Here is a 25815-nt window from a genome sequence, read left to right as displayed (position 1 = left end):
GTCTGGGTCAGGTATTTGCTACCAAGCAGTGCTTAGGTATCTTTCAATAGCACAGTCTCATAACTTGAATAGCAAAAATCTCAGAAAAATATGAAGAGACAGAGATCTGTCTACAGAAAAGAAAGCGTAATGGGTTTTATTTAATTTGTAACCCTCCAAATACATTCACAATAAAGCATATTGCACGCAGTGCAAATAAACAAACAGTAGCACACAGAGACTTGTATTATTGTATGCTACAGTTGTAGCATTGTGCTTATACCATGCTCGACTGTTGCTAGTCAATGTGGTTAATAATAACATGCAACACGAACAATTTAAATACAAAAGGTTTTCTTAACAAACACCAGCTCTTAAAATATTATCAGACCACCCGGAGTTTGAATGTAAACTCCATTTCTCTTTGTGTTCATTTAACACTAAGTAAATTTAATTGGGATGGGAAATGCACATCATTAGCACGCTATGCAGATTCTGTTGAAAAATGGTCCTTTTTATTATTTAGAGAGAGACCTGAGGTCCACACTTAACAGTGTGCTCCAAATTCCTGCCTGTATTTTTGTATGCAGTTAGGGTCTGTTCCTGCACCACCAAAGTCAATGGAAGTTTTACCATTTATTTCAATCAGAACAGGATAAGGGCTGTCCAGACGGCTACTTAACTGAACCTCAGGCTGAAACAGCAGCTGCAGAACAGCTCTACAGCATGGGGGAGGATGATTTGGAATGTCCATATCCACAGGACAGGCCCAACAAAGAAAATAACAGAACGCCACTAGCCGTCACCTTCAGCCCCCAACTAAAACACCTCTCCAGCACATCATCAAGGATCTACAACCTATCCTGAAGGACAACCCATCACTCTCACAGCTCTTGGGAGACAGGCCAGTCCCTGCCTACAGACAGCCCCCCAACCTGAAGCAAATACTCACCAGCAACCACTAACCCAGGAACCTATCCTTGCAACAAAGCCCGTTGCCAACTGTGCCCACATATTTATTCAGAGGACACCGTCATAGGGCCTAATCACATCAGCCACACTATCAGAGGCTCGTTCACCTGCACATCTACCAATGTGATATGTGCCAGCAATGCCCCTCTGCCATGTACATTGGTCAAACTGGACAGTCTCTACGTAAAAGAATAAATGGACACAAATCAGACGTCAAGAATTATAACATTCATAAACCAGTCGGAGAACACTTCAATCTCTCTGGTCACTCGATTTCTGATCTCAAAGTGACTATTCTTCAACAAAAAAACTTCGAAAACAGACTCCAACGAGAGACTGCTGAATTGAAATTAATTTGCAAATTGGATACAATTAACTTAGGCTTGAATAGAGACTGGGAGTGGTTGAGTCATTATACTAAGTAAAAATATTTCCCCTTGTTTATTCCTCCCCTCCCTCCCCCCCCCCCCCACTGTTCCTCAGAGGTTCTTGTTAACTCCTGGAAATGTGCTGGAAATGGCCCACCTTGATTATCACTTCAAAAGGTCTTCTCTCCCCCCACCCCACTCTCCTGCTGGTAATAGCTCATCTTAAGTGATTACTCTCCTTACAATGTGTATTTTTTTCATGGTCTGTGTGTCTATAAATCTCCCCACTGTATTTTGCACTTTATGCATCCGATGAAGTGAGCTGTAGCTCACGAAAGCTCATGCTCAGATAAATTGGTTAGTCTCTAAGGTGCCACAAGTACTCCTTTTCTTTTTGCATATCCAGGGAGCCTCCACCCTCCCACCATGCACAGTCTGAACTATTTGGGTTTGGTATATAAGGGAAGGTTTATCCAAAGTAGGCTCTGAAAAGACACTGTGCAAATAGCAGCACATGGTTTCATATTTAGTGTCCATATCTGACTCCAAATCAAATTTGCTTAGAAGGTAAAAAAAAAGTCTGGGAGAGCCAAGCTAGAGTTTTTCAGGTTGCTGCAATGTATTAACTAACAAAGATTCTTCAATGACCCTGCTAATGGGACAGGAAGTTGGTATGGTGGGAAGTTTCTGAATTGCTTATATAGGATTTGACTAGCAAGATACAGACCAGACACAAATAAACGATGCCACTTTGCCCATGGAATTTATTATTTCACAAATAAATAGTTTTATAAAATATAAACAACAGTACCAGAGCAAACCAATGAAACGCTTTAAAAAGAAGAAGATATGCAGCCAGATCCTCAGTAGATATAAACTGACATGCTCCACTGAAGTCAATAGAACTACAGTGCTTTGCCCTGCCTGAGGATCTGGCCAGTGGCTTATAATGAGCTAGCCATTGCTTACTGGGAAACCCAAGGAGTTTAATTTGATTTAAATTCCATTTTTTTTAAAGGGCAAAAGTGTGACTTTTTTACAAGTAGTTTGTCAAATTAAAGGTCCTTAACAATTTTTACAACTCCCACAATTGAAATTTTACAAAGGATTAATGGTATGTTTTTCCTCATTGCATATATAATCACTTTGGAGTTTAATCATTTAATTCTCCCCTTTGAATTACGAGAGAAGAATTAAATGTCAAATATGGGTTACTCTGGGTAACTTCCTTCAGAATGTGGAATAGAAAGTCAAAACGTAAAGCAAGTGTGGGAGATATTCAGTGCATAATTATGGGGGTGTCTTTCCTTTTCAATTAGGAGTGCTTGGAAAAGGTTTCAGGGAAAATTTTCAAAAGGGCTTGCAGGCCAGATTTTTAAAGGTATTTAGGCTCCTAAAGATGCAGACAGGTACCAAGTGTAATTTTGAAAAGTTCCTAAGCAAATTAGTGCATAAGTCTCACTCATTTCAATGGGGGTTAGACGCCTAACTCACTTGGGTGCTTTTGTAAATCCCACTAGGTGTCCAACTGCAATTTATGGCACCAAAATACTTTCTAAATCTGCTGTAAATCCCCTACAATGTTTACTTAAAGGGAATATACTAAATGATAATGTACATTACAAATGTCTGGAAGGGAACTCCCTGTTTGATATCTAAGCCAGCAGCTAAGACATCAGGTAGAGGGGTCTTTTTAGTCACTAGTTATACTGGTATTTGTAAGTGTAACTGCTGCTGGATGGTTGAATAGCAATAATTTGCTTATTCCTATGAATGAATGAATCTTCAATCCATCCTGTGCTCACCACTGTAATGTTAATGGGGCTTCACAATGAAAAGTTCCACCTAATGTTTCCCACCTCCTGTGTCGGGGGAGCCTCTAGGAGTATGTGAATTGTATGCTTACTGTTACGTCTTGAAATTGGCTTCTTGTTGGCAATTCAAGGATTTGGGACCCATGAAGTCAGTCGGAGAACTCCTATAAATTGGTTTTGGATTGGGATTGGTCTGGTTGAGGCTCTCTAAATATATGCACAGTGCAGCACGTTCTCATCTCAGGAATTCTTACACTGCACACCTTCCCCACAGTTAATCTCAGATGGGAAACATTTTGTGTCAATACCAGAACTGGGGTCAGACTTTTCTTTGAAATTCCCTTTCTTGGATGAATGGCGATAGTGTGACACTAGCAAGCTTTGGAATATGATCTAAAACATGTATATTGTCTGATTTATTAGTTTTATTCCTCACAGAATGACCATATGGTTACTAACATTTCCAGAGGCAGCAGGCACCAGTGGTTCTTTAACACTTTCCATTTCCTTCTGTTTCCTTTTATTTGCATGTATGTATCTGTCTTTATATTTCTGGCTAGTATAACAACATAGGTTCTGATCCAAAGGCCACTACATGAGTAGGACATTTTCTGTTCATATCAATAGGCTTTGGATCAGGCCCATACACACTCTAAAACTATATGGTAAATAATACACTTTTCCCCTTCGATTCCCACTCTGCATTTAATCTGCAGCCTTAAAATTCCATCTGCCCTACAAACTGATCCTATTTTAACAATAAAACAAATCCAGGGATCATTAGTTTGGAATCTCCAGGGCACAAATTCCTCCACAGGACAGCTGAAGTTTTAAGGCTCCAAGACTATAGGTAAATCTTTCTTGGTAGTAGAATTTGTATGTGTAGTAACTGATGGTTACTACAGCTAAGAACTACAGGTATGTTAGCAACAACAAGAAAGTCAGGGAAAGTGTGGGACCCTTACTGAATGGGGGAGGCAACCTAGAAAAAGTGGAAGTACTCATGCTTTTTTTGCCTTGGTCTTCACAGACAAGGTCAGCTCCCAAACTGCTGCACTGGGCAGTACAGTATGGGGAGGAGATGAGCAGCCCTCAGTGGTGAAAGAACAGGTTAAGGACTATTTAGAAAAGCTGGACCTGGACAAGTCCATGGGACCGTATGCAATGAATCTAAGGGTGCTGAGGGAGTTGGCTGTTGTGATTGCAGAGCTATTGGCCATTATCTTTGAAAACTCGTGGCGATCAGGGGAGGTCCCAGACAATTGGAGAAAGGCAAATATAATGCCCATCTTTTAAAAAGGGAAGATGAAGAATCCGGGGAACTACAGATCAGTCAGCCTCACCTCAGTCCCTGGAAAAATCATGGAGCATGTCCTCAAGGAATCCATTTTGAAGCAGTTGGAGGAGAGGAAGGTGATTGGGAACAGTCAACATGGATTCACCAAAGGCAAGTCATGCCTGACCAACCTGATTGCCTTCTATGATGGGATAACTGTGTCTGTAGATATGGGGAAAGTGGTGGATGTGATATACCTTAACTTTAGCAAAGCTTTTGATACAGTCTTTCACAGTATTCTTGCCAGCAAGTTAAAGAAGTATGGATTGGATAAATGGACTATAAGGTGGATAGAAAGCTGGCTAGATCATCGGGCTCAATGGGTAGTGAGCAACGGCTCAATGTCTAGTAGGCAGCCGGTATCTGCAGAGATTTTTAAGGCTCAGCTTGACAAAGCCCTCGCTGGGATGACTTAGTTGGGGTTGGTCCTGCTTTGAGTAGGGGGTTGGACTAGATGACCTCCTGAGGTCTCTTCTAACCCTAATCTCCTATGCTTTTATGATTGTATGATTTGAGTGAGAAACAATGTAAGCACTTTGTTGTATAAATTACACACAAAATCACAGATGCGGTGTATAGTTCATAGCTGAAGGCTCCATAAAGGTATCTGCTTTTGTTTCTGGATAGATAAGTAAACAGGAGTTAAAAAAAACCTACTAAGGTAAAAGGAAAAAGAAAGCTTACACCATTGTAGATGCGTGGTTAGACATTTCACTCTGGTTTACTGTAGTGCTAAATGTTATCACTAAAGTGTGTTTAACCTTGAAAGTGCTGCTAAAAGATTTCAGTGAATATATCCTATAAAGTATCTTATATATTGTCCCTGAGGATAATGAAATAGAAGAGGCCAAGAACTATTGACCTATCATGTTTATCAACCATGTACTAAATGTTTGACTCTGCCTTAGCTTAAATCACTGACTTTCTCACAAATGATTATGGGCTTATAGCAGAAGATCAACAAATATGCAGTAAGATGTCACAAGGTTTTGAGAGTCAACTTGTAATCCATGTGGTGTTCCGGAGTGAGTGATTTAAATCGATTATACCAAAGACTGTGGCTTAGTGTAGCATAACTGGTTAATGGAAGTCCTTAACCTACATAAGAAAAATGCTGTACTTATTAAACCAGTAAATGTCCAAGACTGTGAATACCTACACTGTATGTTTTACACCCAGATGATTAGAAATTACTTTTTCAAGTGTAATCCTCAAAATAGAATTATTCTCCTATAAATGCAAGTCAACCCACTCAGCAGAGCAAGCTTGGCTTACAGCTCTTGGGAAGAGGCCTAATACAACACTGATTAGTTATTTTAAACATTCGTAGCTTAAAACCTATACTGCATACTCCAACATGAAGTGACAGGCTTGGAGATCACCAAAAGATTCAGCCAATACGCTGGCATGATGTGCCACCTCGAGTTTAGATGCACCTAAAAGGACTGCAGTATAGTACTTGAAGCCAATGCTACTTGATGGAAACAGGAAAACTGGTGAGTTGACAGATGGGGAATTCTATAAATACATCAACAAAATTTTAAAATGTTGAAAGACAAGGGAACAAAGGTCTAATAAGTACAGAATGAAACTAATTATCAGGAAAGCCATATTAATAGAGGCAACACCATCTGCACTATCAGTTGTACTGAAATGCCTATGACTTACACATCTGATAGAACACTCGGCACCAACTAATGCAGATGCATAACAAAATAAAGACAGTTCTGTTTTGCTGAAACTCATACTCTGAAAACTGGAGTCACCTTTGTCTACTTTGACAAGGCAATAGATGCAGAAGATGAACGACAGTGTTGCTGATGCCCTTTAAAAATGTCTTAGAAAAAGCACCATCTTGGAAAAAGCAAACTGCATTGGATTTTATTCCCTCTGTTCAGGCTAGAGGAGCCACTGCTAACTTCCTTGCTTGGTGGCAAGGGAAGGGACTGAACCACCAGAGTAGCAGTAGGTGAAAGAATTACGCTTCAGAGACCCCTGGAGTGACATGCTCACCAACAGCCCTCGCTACCCCAATATTAGTGCACCTACTTGCAGTTAGGCAGCATTGTGTGTCAAATAATGCCTGCCTCCTGGATGAGAGCACTAAGGAGACAAAAGCTGGTCCACCATTATTTAACAAGTATTAGGATCTGGCTCAATTTAACAAGAACTGTGTGATGTTCTGTGGGTGCATTACCAGAGCATCCACAGAAAATAGCTCTCCTGGATACATTCCATTTAGTGTTTAAATAAAAGTGGAAGTAATTTTCTTTTTTAAAAAAGTAACCAGAGAAGACAGAGTAGGAACATTATATAAAGGCAAGACAACAGAAACAGCTATAAAAATCCCTACCAATTACCACCAAATAACACAAAAATTGTCTCAAAACAACAAAATAAGACGAAAGTTGCTCAGACAAAAATCTCTTATCTGCTACTCCCGCCCGCCAATGAGGAGAACCCTGCATTGAAAGGCTGATTCCCCTCCTCCCTCTCAAGTCATATCCTTCCAAAAAGTCATAACCTTAAAAAAAAGCCTCAGACTGAACCAACCCACTGCTTCAAAGGTGCCAGGCTTGATCCTTAAAGGAAGGAGAGCTGCCATTTGACAGAAGGCAATGTGGTATAACCTATAACTCCTGGCCCACCCTGCAATCAGACACCAGTTAGGATGGTTGGCACCACTTACGTATTATGTGATCATATAATTGAAAACTTTATCCCAAAGCCTGATGCACCAAGGGAACAGAGATAAGGGTGAAGTTAAAGTGCTGAGCTGTCCAGTCGCAAGATTCTCTTATTGTAGTTTTCTACATGGGCTGTTACGGCTGAGGAATCCACCCATGCTTCACTCTTAAGAAGGAGTCTTCACTGCTTTACTGGCCCCTCTGGTCCACGAAAATGACTGGCAACATTTTCCCTGAGCAATAGACAAAAAGGCCATTCACAAAAAGGGGAAATCTGCTGGCTGCCTTACACATGCAGCTCTGAACAGCACACACCTGATTATACAAAGGAGAAGTATTGAAAGAGGAAGTGTTGAATACAGGAGTCCCTGGAGAACAGTGGTTAGCAGCTGCTGAGCTGCAGATAGACTGCAGAATCTTTTTTAAAACTTCTATACAAAGGATTGAAATACCTTGAAGTCGATTGCCAAGTCGAGGCCTCCTTGTTAGAGTGTCCTCGAGAAATGTTTCAAACACTGCTTGGTAAGTTGCCCTTGTTGCTCATTATGCCTTAAACTGAGCTTCACTCTCATGTTCCAAGGGCCATCTACAATGTAACATACCTAAGAACTCATCATTTTATATGGAATTGAAAAGATCAAATACACAGATGTTTGAGGTCACTTTGTTGAAGAAATATGAAGACATACAGCTTTTTGTCCAGTTTCTGTGTTCTTTAAACTAGGAACAAATCTTCTCCATGTTTTGTACATTAAAGGTTGTTAGCTGGGGAAGTGGGCAATAAATGAGTACTTCAGTGAAGGTGCTCAACCACCAGCATGCATTTAATCTTTTTAATTCTATTTATTGTCTGCAAATATAGCACCAGATTAGATGTGTCCTAGAGAGTTGAGTTTGGTGTGAAGTATTCATTACTTTGTTACAATTCTTTTGAGGTCAACATGAAGTAGTCCCTTGTACTCAATGAATAAATCTTTTATCATGACCTTTTAATCACTCATCATGAAGAAGTCTTTTCTTTTGTACAAAAGGCTACTTCACATTGCCCTCATCAAAGGGGCTAAAATAACATAAAGCAGAGACAACAGTGACTGCTACTGAAATATGTTACAATAGAAGAAAATTAATGTAGGTTGACCCAATGGACTAGGACAAGCAACAAGGACTATTAATGGGAAGTCCTGATGTAGGGAACTGGCTGTTAGTTCAATTGTTGTAGATTGCATAGAAGAGGAGGTATTTTAGCTCTATTTTATATTGGGATAGAAGAAAAATAATTTGATTCAGTTAACTGGAGCAGTGGCACCAGCGATTCAAGTCCTAATGGAAGAGCATAGAGGACTCCTAAATCACAAAGCTAAGGAGTTGGATGCGGCATGAGCAAGAAGGAAATTTAACACTAAGATCTAAATCTATCTCCAGTTAGACTGGTGTACCTTATTTCTATGGGCTCAAGTCTCTTCTCACACTGGTGTAAAGCAGGTATAATTCTAGTGAAAACAATAGAACTTGCATTGCTATAAAAAACAATGGAAGTCAGAGCAGAATCTGACCATAAGTATACAAGTAAGTCCTTTTGACGGTATAAATCAAAGTTGGGGCACAGTGAAATAGGTGTACGTCCTAGGCTGGTGGGTGGGTGGGCTGTAACAGTATGACTGATGAGATAGGAAGGGAGAACCTCTTGGCTTTCAGAAGTAGTAGGGAAAGCTGTACACAGAGCTTGAACTTCACACCAGTCAGAGCTTTAGTGACAGGCAGGCAATGAAACACACAATAACCAAGGCAGAAAAACAGGTTCTGAGACAAAGTAACCCCATAGAGGTCCACACAAGTAACTCAGGACCACTGTGAAGTCTCACGCAGAATACACATATGTTTTCACAGTGCTCACCAACATACACACTTCCTGCTGCACCCCATAGGGTGGCTCTGGGTGTCCTAGTGCCCTCAGAGGGCATGATAACAGATTCCATTTGTGCCTGGCTGGTATACGGAAGGTTCAAGGTGAGGAGAATATTTTGTGTCCCACCCATTATATTGCATGATGGCTGGGCAAAATCTATCCCTGTACGTCTGTAAAGCACTTGCCTTTGGGATCTGTATGAATAATGATAATTTCTTGCTCATAAAGAATGTTTTCTAGATCATTAATGATTTGCTTCAGTGTTTTTTTTTTAAATATAAATAACTTACCCAGAGTGAGAGGATGGGTAGATTTGTGAGGAGTGGAGTTAAATACAGGTATAAAATAGGGACACGCTATGCCTCTATTTAGGTGACACCATGGGTCCAGCATCATTAAGTGCCCTCAGCATGTTAGGGATTTGCCAGAAAATTTTGCACTTTCCCTTCTGAAGGAACTGAATTGGTACCAAGGAAGAAAAACTTACACTAAACAACCACATAAAGACCATCTAATGCACCTGCTCTTCCCCCCTCCCTCCAGACAGAACTCCACACAGAGAAATTAGCAGCACCAATACCAAATAACACAACCAACATCCATTGCCTTATTGCGGAAGCTCAGGTATTTAAATACTGGAGCTTCCAGTCAGATTCCTGGGGCAAATTGTTCTTCTGTTCCGCTTGCTCCTTTTATTCTCCATGAAGGCAGTACCTGAACCTGTGTGTTTCATGCAGCTTTCCTTCATAGGTCACAGCAGCCCTTTTCTGTATATGTGTTTTTGAATTACCACACCCATATGTCTCAAGCTTCTTATTCCTCTCTACCCCCCTTACCCCCCCCCCCGCTGCTCATTTCTTCTTCCCCTTTGAGGTTATTTCCCTTTCTCTCAGGTGTGCTATTCTTTGATTCTATTGATTTTTCTCCTCTTTCATTCACAGCCTTTATTAAATTCTGTTCAGCTTCTTCTATATTTACTTTTTTTCTTCTGTACTCTTGTCTGGCTTTCCCTTCTTGGCATATGTAGCTCTGGCTCCTTCTCTCCCTTCCTCTGTGTTGCTTACTAGGACATATCTTCTGGTTCAAATCTTTTCTTCCACTCACCTTGTTTCCTTTCTTCCTCTGTCCATCATATCTTTCAGTCTCCCATGGCACATGCTTCTTGCTGCTGCTCCATTCTTCAGCTCTCCTGGGTCTCTTCTTCTCCTCCCCATGTCATTTATAAACAGATATGAAAAGAGCAGCTGATATTTCCTAACTTACTGTTCTGACTGATGCCTATATGAGCCGCATCAGCTGGAGGAGAAGATATGAAATTGAGACCAGCGCCTTTTTTCCCCAAATTGTCTCATCACATATCCTGATTTCCTTTTCTATATGATCATTTTAGAGCAGCTGCAGCTCAGTTCTATGCTGCAAAAACCGGGTGTTTTATTCCATATGCAGTGCACATATTAGTATATATAGCCTGGAAGAAAAAGTATTTCTAATTTAATCTGAGACTCTCACATTCTTTACACACTGGGGAAAAATGTTTTGCCTTGGTAGGCTAATGCATGCTTCTGCAAATAATCCTGTATAAAGCAGTGTGCTCACTCTGCAAATAATCCTGTATAAACCAGTGCAACATTCTCTCTGCCGTCACACAACCTCCTTTACAGAAATCCTAGAAAGTATACAGCTTGCAAAGCCTGGGAACCACATTGCCCCATAGGCTGAGAAGGAGACTGGGCCTTGGCTCCAATCTCCATCTGCACTAACAGAGAGAGCAGGCTGCACGTAGCCCAGGAGAAGGCTGAACCACCATAAAATGCCCTAGGGGAGAATTATGGCTTGGAAAACCCCAATCCCTCCTTCAGCTCCTTCAAGGACAATGTGGCTGTGCGTTGCAACCACCATGGGCCAATAATTCCAGAGCTGAGATTTGACTCAAGTAATATAACTCTCAAGGAATTAAAGATGTGCCCAAATGACTTCTTCCCTAAAGGATGCCTCCATGGAGTGAAACCCAACTAGATCAATTTTGGGGGTAGGGGGAAGAGGGAGCGTCATTTAAAGTATTGGTATCAAGTATCTCCTAAGCCATATCCTGCACATACGGCTGCGGCTTCAGTGAGTGAGTAACCTCCTAAATTGAAGGTTTCCATCTACAATGGAGATAAATACATGGTTTTGTCATGAGAGCTGAATCCCCAGTTTTTCTTATTTTCCTCTTCTTCTATTCCAAATCAGAGTCTGGCTCCTATACATGCATAGTATATTGAGGAGTGGGATGCTGTATAAGAGAAGAAAACAGTCTGTATACAATAAAATCTATTTTAAACATAAGTCAATTTTTAAAGTATATTTAAAATAGATAGCTAGAATGTGATGCAACAGTATAAAGTATTATATCTCATAGACAGGAAGGTGTTATGTGGAATTAGGTGGGGCCTGATTTTGATCTTGCATCAGTTTTACACCAGTGTAACATTGATTTCAGTGGAGTCATACTGGATTTGTAATGGTGTAAGGTGAGTGAGATCAGAATTAGTTCCATATTTTATTTGTATTAAGTCATCAAATAAGACTCAAAAAGAAACATATTTGACATAATAGTGTAACTAATAGAATTTCAAATGACAGCAATCTATTAGGCTTTCAAAAGTAGTAATGTGAAAATTCTATTTTGAATAATTCACTCATCTTAAATTGTTATGTATTCAAAAATGATTGAGCTGCATCTCCACATATCTTAGTTTTTAAATTAGCAGTAAACATCAAGTTTTCACAGCTATTCTCAACTGTAGCTTGTATCATATTATACTGCTGGTGAGTTGAGTTGAGTTTAATTGATTGTGAATTAATTAACACTCTACAGTAGATGTCTTTTTCTTGAGGTAATTAATCTTAGTGAAAAATGATACACAGAGCAGTTGAGGCTCCAGCAGATTTTCTAGATGTGCCTTTTTGTTTAGGCTTACTTGACAGCCTTTTTTCTTGTAGATGAATTAGGTGTCTAGAAATGACTCTTTCTTATATTTATTTTGGCTTGGCAGCATATAGTTGTTATGGCTGGCAATATTTCATACCCAAAAGTGTTAATACTATCCATAAATTATGACCAATGATATACAATGGTTGTTATCAATCATGACAAGTAATTTATCTTGATTGAATCAAATAAATATGATGCTTTGCAAAGTTATGACCTTGTCATTTAACTTCAGTGCTGCAAACACATCAAACCAGTTTGCATTAACTCTTCATAAATGCATATAGAGTTTTAAGAAATAAGATACTGCATCAGTAAAGGCCACAACTGCTAGATGGATTAGATAGGCAGATATCAATACTATTCTATTCTATATAGATTTGTATACTGCGCTCATCACTGTAGTAACTGAACTTCGTCTTGTGATGAATTAACCATGTGACTACACATCTGTCACGTGTTCTTTGCTCTCTCATTCTCTCCCCAATGGGAAAAGCATCTGCGGTGGAGTGTCTTGTTTTAGTAGAGTTTGTTGATGCCAATCTTCGTCCTCAAGCTTTAGGTGGTCTTTTAAGTCTCCTGAGCTCAAACCAGGGAGCTTGAAGATAAGAACTAAGACTTTGAACTTGATTCAAAATTCTGTGGGAAGCCAGTATAGAAAGCAAAAGTGAAGGACCGATTTGCTAGGCTCATGGTAGCCTGTGTTGATGAGGCAATGTGCTGCAGCATTTTGTAATAGCTGAAGGTTTCTAAGTGTTGAAGGTTTCATGCCAATGTACATTGTATTTGCTGTAGTCCAACTCAGAAGTGATGAAGGCATGAAGAAATGAGGCCATGTCAGGATGGGACAGAGTCTCCTAACTAACTGATGATGATAGAAAATGTTACTCACAGATGCTGCTATTTGAGAGTTTACTGTCAGTGAGGAATCCAAGAGTACGCCTAAATTATGGACCAAGTTGGCCAACTGTGGATGTGTACTTTCGACCAAGAAGACTTCACCATGGCTGCATACTGTTCAGAATATTTCCTCTGATAATCTGCATCACCTTTGTGTTGCTCGGATTCAGTTGTAGCCAGCTGTTCTCCATCCATGAACTGAACTACTCCAAGTATTGTGCCATCTTGGTGCATAGTTGTGTGGTCATATGTGATGAAGAATAAGCATATTGTTGGCATTTGACTCCACGTCATCTCACCTGTTCACCTACTGATTGTATGTGAACATTGAAAAGGACTAGAAAGAGAACTGAACCTTGTGGGACTCCACAAGTAAGAAGTGTAGAGGTGGAGGTGCAGTTTCTCATAACTGTGAAGAAATGGGTCCATCCCGGAAGTACTCAAACCATTTGAATGCATTACTCTGGATGCCTGCTATCCCTCTCAGGTGAAAAAGCAGTATCTCACGGTCTACAATGTTGAATGCTGAATGCCTGAATCTAGGTTTTACCAGGTCTAGAATGCCAATTCCTCTAATTAAATCTAGCTTCTCTATGAGCTTGCTCAGGAATGGCAGGTTTGACATTGGGCAGTAGTTTGCTAGAAATAATGTATCCATGGTGGATTTCTTTGGTGCTGGCCAGACTAGTGTTTGAAGGAGGAAGGGAAGATTCCTTCTCTGAATGGTGTTTTGGGCATTTCACTGTGGAGTGGCACCAATTGTTGATATCTCTCTTTTACCTGCCAGGAAAGGCATGGGTCAGAGTCACAATTCTTGTGTCAAAACTCCATTAGTTTGTCAAGAACTTCTCGATGGGTGAATTTATTGAATCCTGGGAATGCAGGTGGCCTGTTGGTTGGTGGGCATATAGATAGAGTGGACCTGAATATGTATGATTTTTTTTCAGCGAAGTAGGATGACAATTCTATTGGCAAAATCTGGTAATTTTTCTTGTCAGTTTCAGGAGATCAGAATAAATATGATGAGACTCAAAACTGAGCAGGAATAATGGTGTTCAAAGAGAAAAATGTCAAACCCCTCTTTTAAAAAAATGATATTGTGGAGTCTTTGTCTCTTTGGTCCTTGGGGGCCAGATCCAGCATTTACTGCTGTCATTGGAAAGATTCCCAATGGTTTCAATGGGCCTTAGAGAAGGCCATGATCAACAAAACCTGATTGTGTGTCACTAACTGTGGCAGTTGTATTATTTAGAGAAGCCCCATTGTCCTCAATGTGACTAGTCATGAAAGCAAGGGCTACTCATATGAATAAGATTTACAAGTCTGGGTCCAAATTCCTGCTGAATACCACTTTCATTTGTTAACAAAATACAGTTGTTTTCTGCTGATCATGGCTTTGATCCTGCAAAACTTTTGATCCTGTGTTGTTATCATTGAAGCCTGTGGGTGCTTAAATTTAAGCCCATGCTGAAGTGCTTTGTTGGATTGGGGTCCAAGCCCCAGTTCAACAAGATACTTAAGCATGTTCCTCACTTGGAATACTTAGTAGAGCCCGATTTAAATCAGTGGGGCTACTCGGGTGGTTAAAGTTAGGCATGTGCTCAAGTACCTAGCTGAATCATGGCCCATAATTTTCAAGATAAACAAAGTTGAGCCTTTATTGATTCAGTGTCTTGTCTCTTAAAGCTCTTCATCCACATCCCAAGAGTTTATCCATATTGTTTTAATGTGCCTGCAGCTCTGAAGTTAAAATGGCAAAGCTCACTTTTCACTTGACATTGTATTCTGTGCACACAAATAACTCATTATAGGATCATAGTAAACTCCAACATTGTCACTGCTAAATTCAGTGTTTTTAAATCTTCTTTAATATCAGCTCCTGTGCTGAAGAGTGCCACAGAGTTAGGTTTGGTAAGCACATGGTGCATGTTTAAAATGGAGAAGGAATTTTAATACAGCGTCAAGAAAAGGTGAATTTTAACTTCAGTGTAGATATTGATGACATTACTAATTTATTTAGTAGATAGATTCCAAAATGGAATAAGGATTCATCTATGAGCTGAATCCTTGCCTTGGGCAATAGACATGCTGCTACTAATTTCAGCTTATTAACTACATCACAAGTTTTACTAATGGAGAAGCCACACATCTTTTAACACAAAGGAAAGAACCGGATATATCATTTTTATTGCCTTCTGGAAGTTCTGTCTCGGCACATTAGGTACTGATTCCATTTTCTTTGCACTGTAATCTTTGCAAAGACACATATCCTTAAGTTAACGCAAAGTAAATAAGAAATGGAAGTTTGTTATATGAATGTTGATTTATATTTTTGGAGCAGAAGGGTGAGGAGATATTGCTGTTTGGAATCTTGACTCTGTAAAGCAAGGACCAGTTTCATGCCAGGTTAACTCAGCTTCCTGAAGTAGAGAGACAAGGAATGAATCTGTCCTCAAGTGGGTTTGGTATCTGCAGTTCATCTCCCAAGTGAGTGAACAGAATTAATGTTTTTTAATAAATGAATTAGGTGTCTAGAAATCTCTCTCACACACATTTATTTTGGACCTCAGCACGTTGCACAAACTGTGCTCTCATTTGCATTGGTGCAAATTTGGAGTAATTTAAACTGGAATCCCACCTGTGTAAATACAACAAAAGTGAAAGCAGACTGTGGCCTTCTGGGTGTAAAACATTTAACATCCATAATGAACCTTGTAAAATGTTCCTACTTTAGAGGAATGATAAATATCTGCTTTTTTCCCTTGTTTTGCACCCAAAGGGAAACAAAGTTATTTGTCACAATTACCATCTGCTGTGTCATTTCATCTTGTTCTGATTGCATCATAAGTGTGATAGTACAATATTTCCTTCATGCCAGTCTCATGCCTGTCTTTTATTTTGCTCCTTTTCTATTCTCTCTAACCTGTTATTCTGTACGTGTGTATTATTTGTAGTTTATTGCTTATGCTGGGGACTTCTATTTTATTCCAATTGCCTTTTCTCCCAGAGTCAAAACATGAAACATTTTTTTCCTTTGTCTAATAAAAGTAAAGTACTTGGAATGTTGTGACGTTTTATTCTGGATTAGATGCCGGTATTACTGGGTGAGGCTCCATGACCTGTGTTATGCATGCAGGAGGCCAGGCTAGATGATTATAACGAACATTTTGTTCTTAAAATCTTTTAAATTGCACATAAGTCAATGATCAAAAAAGTTTTTGAAATTTTAATTGTAACAAAAAATTGAAAACGAAGTCACTCTGTCACTGCTTCTACAAGCACATCAACAGCTACAACCAACGTTCCCTACATATGGCAATAACCAAATCAATATGATAACAGCACAGTCTTCTTACTTCCGTACTGTGTAGATCTTTCAGTGGTGAGTGTTCATGGATGAATGAAGAAGTGAATATATTTTAAGGTAGTGGGTTTTTTTAGCTTTTTTGTTATTTTTCCTTTTTACAGTGTTTTCATTCCCTTTATTTCTTAATTCCTATTCATTTTGCAATATGTGCTTCAGTAACGATGACTGTAAAAAACAAACCTCTTTTAGTTTTAGATTATTTTTCTTATGTGAGCTGAGCTCAGGAAAATTTAGTTTTGTCAATTCCCATTGATTTCCATGGGAGCTGAGGACACTTATCACCTCACAGCTGGTGTTGTTAGTTGGGTTCTCTTAGCTGTATTTTGCTCAAAAACTCCACTGTTGAGAAATGTTCTAAATCACTCCTTTCAACTGAATATTTCCTGGTGTACATTACAGAATTAGTGGAGCCATGAAACTGCACTTACATTCTGTTAGACCATGCATTGAGCTCCATGACAATAATTCATTTTTAGGAACCCCGGCAAGACTAAGATGTACCTTGACACACAGAAAATAAAGGGCATTGCTAAAAACTAGGACAATATGTTGATTGAAGGTTCAGATCATAATTGATAAGTTTTTTTATTGTTGACTCTTTGCTGAATAATAGATTGTTGTTCTAATGTGTTTTGACTGGAGCTGTTTGTCTTAAAGCTGCTTTTTCTTTTGGATCTTTTGTAATATTAGTTTTTTTTAGGTTGATTTCTCATACATAAATGCAGAGGAATTTTTCCCCCATTGTTGACTGCCCTCAGATGAAAGCCTGTGTTCACTTTACAAATTGATGGAAGACTCCGAAGGGCTGTTTTTGAGAAGAAATATGTAATATTCAGTAGCTGTTACATGTAGAATCCACAGCTGTTACTCAGTGCATAGTGGTGGGAGAAAAAATAAACAAAATATTCAGAGGGGGCATATGCTATCTATTTTATCTAAAAGTCCATTTTCAGAGTTTCTAAACCAACATTGCCAGCTGATGGGGGGAACATTTTCTAACATATCACAGCAGACATGTCCAATGTCATTTATTTGCCGTAGACCAGTGAGCCTTGGCAAGCATACATCCCATACTGGGACATGTACATTTCATGTTCCCACTGTAATATCCTCATAGGGGCCTCTCTGAAAAATACAGTAATGTGGTTGAAAAATGCAGGCCACTGTCCTTTCTTCACTTTCCCCCAGTGAATAAACTGATACAAGATAAAGATTTGAGCATAATGGTGCAGAGATGATCCGACTGTATTTAACTTTTTAAAACACAAGTAAGGTTGCATTGCCCCTCCCTCTTTGACCCATCTGCAAGAGGCTCTCCCTGCTTTCCCATTCATCTGTTGCCTTCCTTATACATAGCAGGACATTCTTCTCTCTGTTCTCTCTATGTTCTTCCCTCCTTTTCCTCGGTATGCTTTTCTTTCATCATATACTAGTGAACTTTGCTTCTGTGAAGTCCGTTAGAATTACTGCTAAGGTAACTCAGGTGACATGTTTGAAAGGTTAATCATGATGTAGTCTTTGAGCATGCTTTGTAGCCACCACCATAATTACTAGAAGGCAGGGACTATAAGAAATGTTTGGGGATGCAGAGGTGAAAGGGAAAATCAGATAATTTAGCATTAAATCTTACAAAGGGGATGAAACAACCTTCACAAAGAAAGCTATACAGGGTCAGATTCTCTGGTCTGTCTGGGCTGAGCTTAATGCAAGTCTGGTGAGAGGGGACAAAAATAGAGTTAAGCTATCACTTCACCCCGCAGGTCCTGGGCCTGTCTGGTTGCCAATCCAGCATAAATAAAGCCTACCTCAGAGCTTCTCTGATTTATGCTAGCTGCTCTTGATTCCAAAAGGGAATACGGATATCCCAGCCATGCCCCCTTTTCCCTGACCACTCCCCATGTGCTAGGAGTCAAGAGAAGAGTGGCCTAGGAGCCACTGCATCATCTCTATACAACCAGAAGATTCCCTAACATCAGTGAAATCTTAAAGGGGCTGGTTAAGCCAGCATTAGGCCTCCACAACAGTACAAAACAGTTGGAGCCTGTCTGAGGATATAACTCATATTATAGCAATGAGAGTTTAAAGAGTGAATTCACTTTGAACCTCCAAATATTTTGATTCTAGACAGTGATTTTTTTAGTGTGTCTGGCTATTACAACTAGTATGAACAACCAGTCATCCTATTTGTTATTTATGAATAGTGCTTCTTTTTTTAAAAAATTAAACAAGCATGAAAGATTCAAGCAAAATGACAAGATTCCTTTGTAAATAACCTTTTGTAATGTCAGTTTCTTCCAACTGTAGGAATTATTTTCGAGACACCGATACTTTCAGCACAAAGCTCATACATATTTAGATCGAGATTTTTAAGTAACAAAAAGGAGAGGGAATTAAATGGAATATAAAATACCCTTCACTTTGTATGTAATAATAGTTTGTGTTAAACCTATCAATCAAAATAACTTTGTAGTTCTACATCTCTTCCTAAAACATACTCCACTTAACACTTTATTTGGTACTTATTGTGAAAACATACATAACTGTCTTAAATTAAATAAAGAATATTTGATATAAAGGTTACATAATTAAAATATTTTAAGTTCCATTCAATTATTTTAAAGAGTTATTGATGTGGATAGCCTACTCACACCATACATGTTTTTCAGTATCCTCTTGCCTATCTTTTGTTTAGTTTTCTTGGAAACAGCCCTTGTTCATTACAAGTTCATCAACTCTTATTCCATATTCTTCTCCTGGTGCTATAGACTCTCCAGACACCAAAACTGATAGGTTGATTGTTTTCTATGGGACTTCTCATACAGTCAGGGTGTTTCTCCTGGAAAGGTCTGTCAGGAAAGGTGACTGAACTAGGCCCTAAAATGGCAGCAGTTCCATTTCCAACCAGATATCCTTAGTAATGAAGAATGTGGGGAAAATATAGAATAGTTTGTAAATCTGCTGAACAATTGCTTCCAAATTGAATGTTTTTAAAATTTTCCTTGAGGCATCAGCTTAAATTTACTTATAATGTAAGTAGCATCCACAGGCCCAATAAGGTAAAATGGGAAGGCTGACATTGTAAAGGATTTGAGGTTCTTATTGGATAGAACAGTCTTTCTGGATTTTAATATTTCACTAATGCTCAATAAATACCCTAAACGGTTATGTGTTGATATGTGTGGTCAGGGAAGGGGCTTAATTTTTGTAGTTTCCTTGGGGGAAGAAAAGGACCCTTATATTTAATTTATTATTTGAGTGGAGATAGGAACCTGCAAGGAATTGTAGTTTTCCTAAGGAATGGTGTCTCTATGGATCCTTTAATTAATTCTCTGTTGGAATTCAAAGGATACCCGGGAAAAACAAAATTTGAAAATATGGTTGTCACAATGAGAGCAATCTCTCTGTTAACCCAGTTGGGATAATGCCTTTAGGGGATTTGAGTACTTCATAAGACATTGCATTTTTAATCATATTCCTATTTTATTTTTAAAATTCAGTATCTTATGAGGTATCCCACTCTCCCAAAACAACATCCCAGTTGTATTAGCACATTATTCTTTGAGGGAGATGGCTTCATAGTGATATCCACATTTCCAGGTGTCCCTTTCTCCCATGTTCCCTTTGGATTATCGTTATTGTTTTATTATGATTAGATTTAGCTATTATATAGCACTTCTCATCTGTAGATCTCCAAACACCTCACAAAGGTTGGTAGATATCATTATTCCTATTTCACAGAGTGGGAGAGTGAGTCACAGAAAAGTCTAGCCACTTTCTTCAATATCTGAGTTGAAATTCCAGTGCCCACTGCAGCTTTAGGTCTGGTGGTCCTGTTTTAGCCTTGCACAGTGCAGAGATGACAGTTCCAGAAAGTTTAAACCAGTATTGTTATTTCACACCTTTCAAATGTTAATTGTGAAGAAGAAGTAGCTCATAACTATGTTTCCTACTATGTTTTTCTGTTAATTTTATTACAATAGAAATCTAAGTTGTTCATTCATTGTCAAATGCATGCAGATATCTTAGTGGTATAGAGAATATAAATGTTATAAACCATCTTCTTGAGATTGATTTCATTTGTTTATCTAGTTACTTAAATGTAGTCCTTCTTTTTTTCAACTAGGAAAAGCCTCTTGTGTTTTATTATCATTGTCTATCTCAGAGGTTTATTTTTCTTATGAGGACTGACAAAATAAGTGTAACAGATTTTAGTTGACTAATACATAGTAACATGATATAACCCTCAGGTACATTTCAGTGTGGCTAGGTAGAGTTTTACCAACCTATTTTCTTATTTCGCAGTAGATGTTTTATAGCATCTTTGCATTCTGATTGTTCAGATAAAAACCCTGAGCTTGATTCTCATTACGTAGCACTATCTCTCTCTCCCATAATCTTCCTGTACGTCTTCCTAATTTTCAACCCTCCAATACTCTTTGTAGCAAAACACAACACTTCTGTCTTTAGGAGTCAGTTAATTTAGCCTAAATGAATACTTTTGTAGAAGTATTATTCTGTACCTGTCTGTTCTCCTTGCTATTATATTGTTCCCAATTAAATATTCTGTTTGTAACCATCCACGATGGGCTAGTCAGGAGGCTGTCATTTGACATATCTATGTCCACTAAAAGTTACAGAACTGACGGGGAGGTCCAGACTTAAGCCTTGGTTTTGACTATAAATTGGTATATATTTGTAAGAGAGAAAATATTTTCTTCCTAGTAATTTGTATTGTTTTCTCAAACAAGGGAATTATTTTGCAGTAGGGGAAAGTTTGCCTGATTTTTTTGCATGACCATTTTGCATGGGTTTAGTGATTGATGAAATTAACTAACCATACTGTACCTTTAGAACAGTGGGGTACACGCCAAACACTGTTTGTTCTTCATACTGCATTCAAACCATATTTCAGACCTATTAATTATAATTAATACTGACACAAACTTTAATTTAGGTAACAAGGAAACAAATGTATGGGCATATTGGAAGATGATAAATATTGGCAATATAATCTGTTCTTCACACTGAATGAGAGCTATAAATACTGGATCTATCTTTCTGTCTTGTTACAGGTTTTTCATTATTCTTACACAGCTTCATATGTGATTTATAACATACATACAAGGTAAGTCATTTTGTTTTTTCAATACAATATGATTAAGTTTCAATGTTTAAAAAAATGTGGTGGTATTAATGTGTTCAAGTAAAAATGTTTACATTTTTTCAAGGGAAGTTTGGGAGTTAAACCCTCCAGAAGTAGAGGATTCAGTTTTACAGTATGCAGCATGGGGTGTAGAAGGAGAGCAACTGGTAAGAAGAGTCATTTAAAATGCTATGTTAAAAATTGTATTGTAATAGATTGTGCTAACACTCCACCCCAGCCAGATTACTGACCAAAAAAAACGAAAAAACCATAAAGGGAAGTTTCTGTTATTGTAGACTTATTCAGACTCGGGATTATAAAACCTGCAAGGTCCAGTCTTGTTGTTGCTTTTGACCCTGATTCATAAATTCATGTTTTTAAGTCTGTTCCTATTCAGCCAAACACTTAAGTATGTGCATATGGATGGACTTAAGCATGTGTTTTAAAGTTAAAGTAATTTGCTTAATTACCAGTAATTTATTGAATCACAGTCTTTTGCCAGGATTAGGTAACCCTATGAGAGGACTAGGGTTGCAGATGAAAAAGGTTTTCAGGTGCAAAATCTGTGAAAATCTTACATAAAATGCAACACATTTGAGACCCAGAGTGGATCTGACAAACAAAATGAAAATGCATTTGTTTCAGTTTCTGTGTGAAATTATTATAAAGGTCAGTTAAAATCCATAATAACAACAATACTTTGCACTTCTATATTGCCTTTCATCCAATAATCTTAACATGTTTTACAAATAAGTATTAAGTTTACTAAATCCCACAAAGTAAGCAAACAAGAAAAATCTTGATTCGAGAAGCAGCATTTATGTTAATCTATATTTTTGCGTCTCTTATGTGAGTGGGTGCATAGAAGAGGAAGATTTAAGGAGAAGAACGAAAACTCAATTCTCAGAATGAAGAAATCACACAGTTCTAGTCTCAATGATCTAATAGTCTCGTTACTGCCTTTAGGCATGAGCCTGCAGCCCCTTCATGCACGGAACTTAAGTGAGAATTCTGCATGCAGATTGGTTATAAATTGGCCATTTGGAGAGGATAACCTGTTGCTTGTGTCATTAATCAATATGGTGGGAATGGAGACTATGCCTCTGGTTGGGATCCATCGCATTAAGCACATGGGGGTAGGAAGCCAGAAGTAATTACATTAATCTGGAACATGCTTGGCATTCTTTAATAATTAACCACACTAATTTATCAATAACCAGTCCATAGTGACAAGATTGACGATAACAAATACATAAGTTATTTACTAAGCACTGCACCATGTACATGCTTAACAGGGAGGTAACGTGTGTTTAAAACTTAGTAGGAATTTAAGTGTGTCATATTATTTTTTAACTGCAGTTCATAGGAAGATTTCCAGTGCTGCACTGTGCAGTAGATTAATGTGTTAGAGCATAAACAAAAAACTGTAGGTGATGAACATTATGTGTTCCTAAAATACATCAAAAAGAGTGACACATTTAAAAATTAAAAGTTAGAAAAGTAACAGCATGGAATATAGTTTGCCTAGATTGTCACATTATTTTATACAGACTAGGACAAGAGCTCAGAGGAACAGCTATTATTTGAGTTGTGACATTTTTGTGGTAAAATTGAAAAAAGTTTGCAGACAGTTTGGGAGAGCAAACTTTTACTTAATCAATTAATATACTTTTCTATCATATAGCCGTTCACTTGGAAAATTGTCTTGGAGCTCACTGTTTTCAAAATGCTATTGTTATCTCTATTAACAATGAAGACACCAATCCAAATGCCCTTAGTTTTATGTGTCATGGGGTGTAGGGGAATCTGAGGGGTTTTTTGAGTCTGAATTCAGATTCAAATTTTGAAAAGGATCTCTTGATTTGTAACTTGTTTTTATATAGCACCCAGCACCACAGTGATAAGTGCTTCTCAGGTAAAATAGATCAACATAAAATATACTTAATTAACTTCATGAAAGCATGTGCTCTTCTCATTTTTCTTGAGTAGTGCTCTCTTTTTGTGGGGGAAGGAGGGAGGTACCCAAATCCAGTTATGGTAGGAAGGCTTTATCAAAGAGGAGAGTCTTGTGATGTGCCCTAAAGGGATTCAGACACTGGACTGGTCTAATTTCTTCAGAAATTCTTTTCCTCAGCCATCTCCCCTCCAACATTTTGCATCAATAGAATTGAAACCTTTGGGGGTCATCCTTCAACTGGTATTATATTGTTATAGTTGAACTGAATGGAACTCCATGGAAGTCATGGGAGCTGACTCTGCTCAGATATCCCCACTTGATAATTTTTATTCCAGTGACATGGGGCCAGATTTTAAAAAGTATTTAGGTACCTATATACGTAGATAACCCAACAGGGAAATTTGCAAAAACTCCTAGGTGCCTCATTTCAGTGGAAGTTAGGCAGCAAGGCATTTTCAAAAATCCCATGAAGTGTCTATCTCCATCTTAAGGAGCATAAGGTCTTGTATACATGGGGCAGCAATGCATATTGGTAGTGTGTGATTTCTAAAGCTCATTAATATGTTGCACATTAATTGATCCACGTAGACCATGCTGGTGGAATTAAAAGCTCCCTAGGGGCATGTCAACATAGAATTGTTTCAAATAGTACTATGTTAAAGCGCACTAGGGAACTTTTAGATCACACCAGCAGGGTGTGAGGATCTCATGGGTCAGGAACCAGGTTCCCAGGCAACATTTGCATCCCAACCATCCTCAGGCATTTGCTAGTTACTGTGGGCTGAGTGGCTAATATAACCCTGGTTCCATCAGAGGCACTACCCCTGGGTGTCCTGATTGGAGAAGCACCCAGCCCTGTCAATTGGTCTGGATGTACTATTTAATCTAGAAGGAAGCACAGGAAGTTGTCCGTAAAACTGGATGACTTCCCAGCTGGCTACTGCATCAAACCCTGCCTTCTCAGCTGACTTCTGAGCTGTGCTATCCTGACCTGTTGTTGGCTCCTGCATCCCTGATGTGTTCTTGTTTCCTGCCCCGGTCTCTGACTCATCACCCCGGCTTGACTCCCAACTCTGAATCCAGCTCTGGCCTTTGGTCAGCTCCTGACTCCTGCTCTGACCGTTAAGGTTAACCACCCAAGTACCAGTTGTGATAGTTTTCACAGGCCACTCTAACTCCTCTGGGGTTTGCTCCATGGGGAATGATGGAACCAGCAGAGCTCCCCCTCCCCAAGGAGTGCCAGAATCACTGGAGTGGGTTGTCCACCTTCAGGCAGACAACCTAGAGATGCGGGTCCAAATGACGCAGCTGACAACCAGAAACCAGATGCTGTGGGAACAAGTACTTCAGCTTCCCTCAGAGAATGGTGTGCTTCAGACCCATTGCCCTCCAAACAAGGAATGTCAATTCCCGTGATAGAATGCTTCGCTGGGAAACATCAGAGCTTCTCAGGGCCCCCTCCTGTTCTTACTTCACCCGCAAGTTTACTCTTCCCACCAAGCCAAGATAGGCCTGGTAATTAGCCTATTGACCAGGGAAGCATTGCACCGGGCCTTCCCCTCACTGGATGGTGATAAGCCATTGCTAACCAATTAGAATGCCTTCCTACAGTTGATCTCAACAGTCTTTGATGACTTCCATCGCATCCCCTTGGCCAAGAGCACCCTATGGAAACTCTGGCAGGGGTAAAGTCACAGCTGCCTCCTGTGCCGCACAACTCTGTTGACTCACAACTGATACAGAGTGGAACAAGGTGTTCCCGCTATAGCAATTCTGATAGGGCTTGCGGTAAAAGGCTAAGGACGAGCTGGCCTGAGGAGAAACCCCATCAGGATTGGATGTCTTCATTGACCTTGCAATTCAGATCAACAATCGGTTGTGTGAGCAGCAGGAGGAAAGAAGAGGGTCATCGCAGCTGCCTGGCCCGTGCCCCAGTTATCACATCCTGCACAGCACACTGAGCTGATGCAGGTAGACATGGCCCTTCAGCAACTGAACAATGACATTGCCTTAACCTATGCTTCTATGGGAGTGAGCCAGGCCACCCCATCTTCTTCTGCCCTATGGGAAACCCAACCCAAAGGGATGTGGAAAACAAGCAGGGACAGGCTCAGTAAGAAGGGCTGGCCTGGGTGTCATGACAGGGGTATACTCCTGAGACCCCAGCTCCAGTCTTCGCCAAATCACACATCGGTTCTCACCACTTGATTCCATACCTTCAAGTGCTGACCTGGCTGTGCATTCCTGGACAATCCTGACAGTTTCCTATGCAATGGGCCCCCTTTGACTCATGAGCAGCTGATAACTCTATGAATGTGATGACATCACAAACCCTGAAAATCCCCTTAGAGATCACCTCTGCCCTGGACTCAGTAAAGTCCAGTAGAGACAATTGTCTCAGTAGAGACAATC

At 39.3% G+C, this 25815-nt stretch overlaps 1 protein-coding gene across 3 annotated transcripts in view; it reads left to right on the top strand.

Moving 5' to 3' along the window:
- DPP10 (dipeptidyl peptidase like 10) overlaps positions 1-25815 on the top strand; it is a 451693-nt gene that overhangs the window by 335783 nt on the left and 90095 nt on the right. For all 3 annotated transcript variants that reach the window (XM_073305257.1, XM_073305256.1, XM_073305258.1), the window contains 2 exons: positions 21376-21428; positions 21532-21613. In XM_073305257.1, coding sequence (XP_073161358.1) covers positions 21376-21428; positions 21532-21613 — 135 coding nt within the window. The remainder of the gene's footprint in view (positions 1-21375; positions 21429-21531; positions 21614-25815) is intronic.

Source organism: Lepidochelys kempii, chromosome 11 (genome assembly GCF_965140265.1).
Source record: "Lepidochelys kempii isolate rLepKem1 chromosome 11, rLepKem1.hap2, whole genome shotgun sequence".
NCBI lineage: Eukaryota > Metazoa > Chordata > Testudines > Cheloniidae > Lepidochelys > Lepidochelys kempii.
Note: the sequence above shows the minus strand (reverse complement) of the source record. Positions and strands in the feature narration are given on the sequence as shown.